The sequence below is a fragment of the Choristoneura fumiferana genome, chromosome 28 (genome assembly GCF_025370935.1).
Source record: "Choristoneura fumiferana chromosome 28, NRCan_CFum_1, whole genome shotgun sequence".
In the NCBI taxonomy this organism is placed as follows: Eukaryota; Metazoa; Arthropoda; class Insecta; order Lepidoptera; family Tortricidae; genus Choristoneura; species Choristoneura fumiferana.
The window spans coordinates 7,315,150-7,319,941 of NC_133499.1; the positions used below are offsets into that span (position 1 = coordinate 7,315,150).

The window sequence follows — 4,792 nt, forward strand, 5'->3', positions numbered from 1 at the left end:
TCGTGATTGAGGTTGCGTTAAAAACAACTGTCCAAAATTTCAAAACTAAGCCCAGCGGTTGAAATTTCAAGACTTTATCCCGTGCCAGTCCCGTACTGTCCGTACGCAGTTTTTAGATAGATTCATGCAGTCGTGTTTTGTTTTCTGTGACAATAAATGACTTTACTTTTATTATTGTAATGTTAAAAACCTTCCAGCCGTTAAAGCTATAGAGAAGACCAAATAAATAGAGTTATACATACATTACGTTGAAAAAACAACCCTTCTTTGGGCAGTCGGGTAAAAATTAGTGTAAGCAATAGCCGACTCCCGTCAAAACAGCTCTGAGCCGACGATATTAAATAATAAAACAGTCTTATATATTCGACCTTAACACTCAATAATGCCTTGCGTAGGCGGCTCATACAAACCGGCATTCCTTCTTTAGCGACGGCTAAATGTATGATAATGTATGGAAGATATAAACTGGGACGGATTGATAAAGAGCATGGGCGCCTTAGAAGCGCAGACTTGCAGATTAAAAAAAAAGTTATCTGTGAAATATATACAAAATACGGTTTTGGAAAATTCCTGACTTTGCCGTATCCCACAATTATAAATGCGAAAGTTTGCAAGTCTGTTTGTTCGTTACCTTATCACGTCTAAACCACTGAATCTATTTACTTAGTTGAGTGGTCCACCCGTATAAGAGCTACGGTGCCACAGACACACATAGCGGTCAAACTTATAACACCCCTCTTTTTGCGTCGGGGGTTAAAAAAAACGCACGCCACGCCGGACCACAACGCAACTTAAGATTGGTTTTTGGAGTATTTTTGTATTTTTTATTTCAACTCCAAATTTTGTTACTTTTACGGTCATCCCGTAAAATCCATACAAAAAATATAAAAAAACTCCAAAATCAATCTTAATTTGATTGCTTAATAGCGACATCTCTTGTCCGGTTGAGCGGTTAATTCCAATGGAGTGCTGAAAGTTTCTCGATGAGGGCTACAACATATGTGTCGCTAGTGTCGCTGCTTAAGTGACTAAATAAGAAAACAAACAAGCTGAGATATGTGGTGCATATGAGAAACTTGTGTCTGTACTCCTGTCCAGTGGTGGTGTACAGGTATAGCACGCAGCACGGAATGCTGAGGACCTGGATTCGATTCCCAGCGCTGGTCTCTTTTTCTGGTTTTTCAGTGCATCTATGTTTCAGTTTGTATTTTCGACAACGCAACTGCCTGTAACTTATTACCTCATAGACATAATATAAACTATGACGCGCCGCGCCATAGTAAACAATTGTCATAATCATAAACATACACTATGCCATCATAATGAGAACAGCAGGATAATGTTGTGAATGTTATTCAAAGCGCTATGAGGACATCCGAGTTAAAAACTAACATATATACAGAATAATACCTATAATTTACACTAATAATCGTAAAAAAAAACCGGCCAAGAGCGTGTCGGACACGCTCAAGATAGGGTTCCGTAGCCATTACGAAAAAAATCAAGTAATATTATGTGCGTTATAACACAATTAAAACACTTACTACAGTCTTAAAATATATTACCAGAAAAAGAGCGTATCTTCACGGCACCTCCTTTTGTTGAGAAGCTCAGTTTTTCGTCCAATTTTCGTTGAAATTATTACAAGATAAAGGGGGGGACACCATTTTTGCTACTTTGGGAGCGCTTATTTTAGGAAATCTTCATTTAATCAAAAAAGTTTTTGAGAAACCTTACTATCTTTTGAAAAGAGCTGTCAAACTATGTGCCACACGTTGAAGCGAGTAAAATTTTTAATATTTTTTTTTATTATGGAGTGCCCCCCCTATAAATATTTATTTTTGTAATTTAACTACAAAACTGAATAGCAGCTTTGACAAGACATCTGTTAGTACTCCAAATTTCATTGATATACATCTTTTAGTTTTCGAGTAAAATGCCTGTGACATACGGACGGACGAACGGACAGACAGACAGATGGACTTGACGAAACTATAAGGGTTCCGTTTTTGCCATTTTGGCTCCGGAACCCTAAAAACCAAGGAGTTAAGCAGCGTTTCCACCAGAGATGTGCGATGTAGCTAAGCGGTGCGTGGATGTGTAGCAAGTATGTGGAACGGTGTGGCTGTTTCCACCAGGGACGTGCTATGCGAGGATGGTTTTATTGGTTGATGAAAAACATATCCCTCGCAACACATCGTCGCGCATCTCTGGTGGAAACGCTGCTTTAAATTGTACAGAGATAGGCTGTGTTATTTCGTTGATAGATTGTTTAATATATTCGCACAAATAAAATAAAAAAATCGTTAGAGTTACTAACATACACACACTCCCAAATTTTCATAAATCACTTTCGTAAATTACTAACCCTGCTTCGGAATACTATTATTATGTTCTTGATTGTTTAAATGATATCGTAAATTGTTTGTAATTTCCTGTCTAATTTAATTTACTTGTTTTTTCCCGTCTGGTGTCGGGTTAGAATTAAACCTCTCCATTTCTTCCGTGGATGTCGTAAGAGGCGACAAAGGATATAGGTCAAGGTATACCGTAGGCGACAGGCTAGCAACCAGTCACTATTGTACCGTTTTGTCACACTTTCGGTGTACAGCTACAAAGCTGAATATACGATTTACTTCTAAACATGTGTTTTCGTTAATATCTAGACATAATAGTAGCGTATGTGTTATTCCATAGACCATTATAGATGGAGGCCTTTGCATAGCAGTGGGTCACTGGGCTATTTGAAACAAAATTCTACAATTAAGTAGAATACAATACAGGGACGAAGCAGCAACATTTTAGAAAAAAATATATAAACAATTACATTTATATCCTCCTTTTTAGGGTTCCGTACCCAAAGGGTGCCAACGGAACCCTATTACTGAGACTCCGCTGTCTGTCTGTCTGTCTGTCTGTCCATCCGTCTGTCACAGGGCTCTATCTCTTGAGCCATAACAGTTAGACACTTGAAATTTTCACGGATTATGTATTACTGTGGCCACTATAACGACGAATACTAAAAACAGAATAAAATAAATATTTAAGGGGGGCTCTCATACAACAAACGTGATTGTTTTGCCGTTTTTTGCTTGATATTAATAACGGCAACAGGTAGACGCTTGAAATATTCACAGAATGTTTAGTTGTCTAATCACTTTAAAAATAAATTAATTAATTAAAATAAAATAAATATTACAAACTACATCCATAAAACATACCAGTTAGTAAAAACCAAGCAATTATCATGCATAAATTAAATAAAAAGACAAACATACAGACAACATCAACAGCTAACGGCTCACATTCTGTCCGCAGAGGTACCAGCTCTCTGAACAGACTCCGAAGACCCTCCGCATCGTCAGCCCGACATATCCACCAACCAATTGTTTAACGAAATTTTTTTTATTTCAGCAACCGCATTTACTTCAAACTGGCCATTAAATCCATCCATTTGGTGAATAACCAGTTTAAAAAGTAAATTAAGTTACACTACTAAAAAGCTCTGGCTGGTAAACTATTACTATTTTTTTGCAATGGTGTCAATTAATTTGTACTTATAACACTGGCACTTAATAATAATATTAGCACAAAAAAGAAGAAATCTGTGGCTGGTCCTAATTCAAACTCACAGCCTATTCCGCTATTCAAACTCCAAGCTATTTCCACAATCTTTGGCACAGTAAGTAAGACAACTTTTAGTATTTAAATTGGCACCAAATTTCGAAAGGTATTTCACGCCGATTAGCTACAAAAGTATTTCACAAAAACTTGAAGCGTTCGAAAAGGCCAAAAACTCGCCGCTGCTTCACATTACGACAGTAAAAACAATGTTTTACGTTTAAACTGGGTTACAAAACAAAAATAGAAACTGGATTTTAACACCGCACATTTAACACGAAATGCATCGGGTTTTACATCACTACGTCCGCGGCGGCACTATAAACGTAAAATTTACTTAAGCGACGTGCTTTGCGTATTTTAGTACGTTTTTTTGGTAAAACAAACGCATAATAGCAAATCAAGGAGTACTGGAGTACTCTCGTATAATAATTCGATTTGACAGCGAGCCGCCTCCCGCCCCGCACACTGCGGTCGATGGCGGTGTTGCCGGTCGGGGAAATTTACCCCGCTATGGGGTAATATAGTTTCGTATGGATCGTTTGGTAATTTAATGCATAATGCAAAGGTTGCTCAAATCTGAAGCATTATAATTTTGTTAAGAATAATTAATTATACTACATTTGTATAAAATATGCGAAAAGTTGCAATGGATGATTTTTAATTGGATTGACATTACGCTAAGAGTATTTATTTAGGGGCTGTTTCACCATCCATTGATTAGCGTTAACTGGCGGTTAGGTGTGATGCCGCCTTTATTTGTTTTGTTCGAATAGACGGACACGGCATCACATTTAACCGTCGGTTAACGCTAATCAATGGATGGTGAAACAGCCCCTAAGTCTGATAGAACAAGTTCCCAATTCGAACTAAAAAGTAATTCTTTAATCTCAACATCGGAAAAATCATCGATGCTGTAGTCGCGTGTTTCGATAAAAACGTTACAGGAAAAAAAAGTTACAAAAAAACGGCCTAGTACGAGCTTGATTCACGACCTAAAGAAGGGTTCCATAAAAATTTTTAGCTATCTAAAAATCCAATGCTAACCCTACTTCTAATTTGAGCAAAGTATACAGGACGTGAGGTCATATTATTTTCATCATCATCATCATCCAGCCTATATACGTCCCACTGCTGGGCACAGGCCTCCTCTCAGAACAAGAGGGCTTGG

The 4,792-nt window shown here is 37.6% G+C and overlaps 1 protein-coding gene across 1 annotated transcript in view; it reads right to left on the bottom strand.

Annotated features, from left to right (window-relative positions):
- CdGAPr (GTPase-activating protein CdGAPr) overlaps positions 1-4,052 on the bottom strand; it is a 57,598-nt gene extending 53,546 nt beyond the window's left edge. The window contains exon 1 of the mRNA XM_074109146.1: positions 3,306-4,052. Coding sequence (XP_073965247.1) covers positions 3,306-3,359 — 54 coding nt within the window. The 5' untranslated portion in view covers positions 3,360-4,052. The remainder of the gene's footprint in view (positions 1-3,305) is intronic.
- Positions 4,053-4,792: the final 740 nt, after the last annotated feature.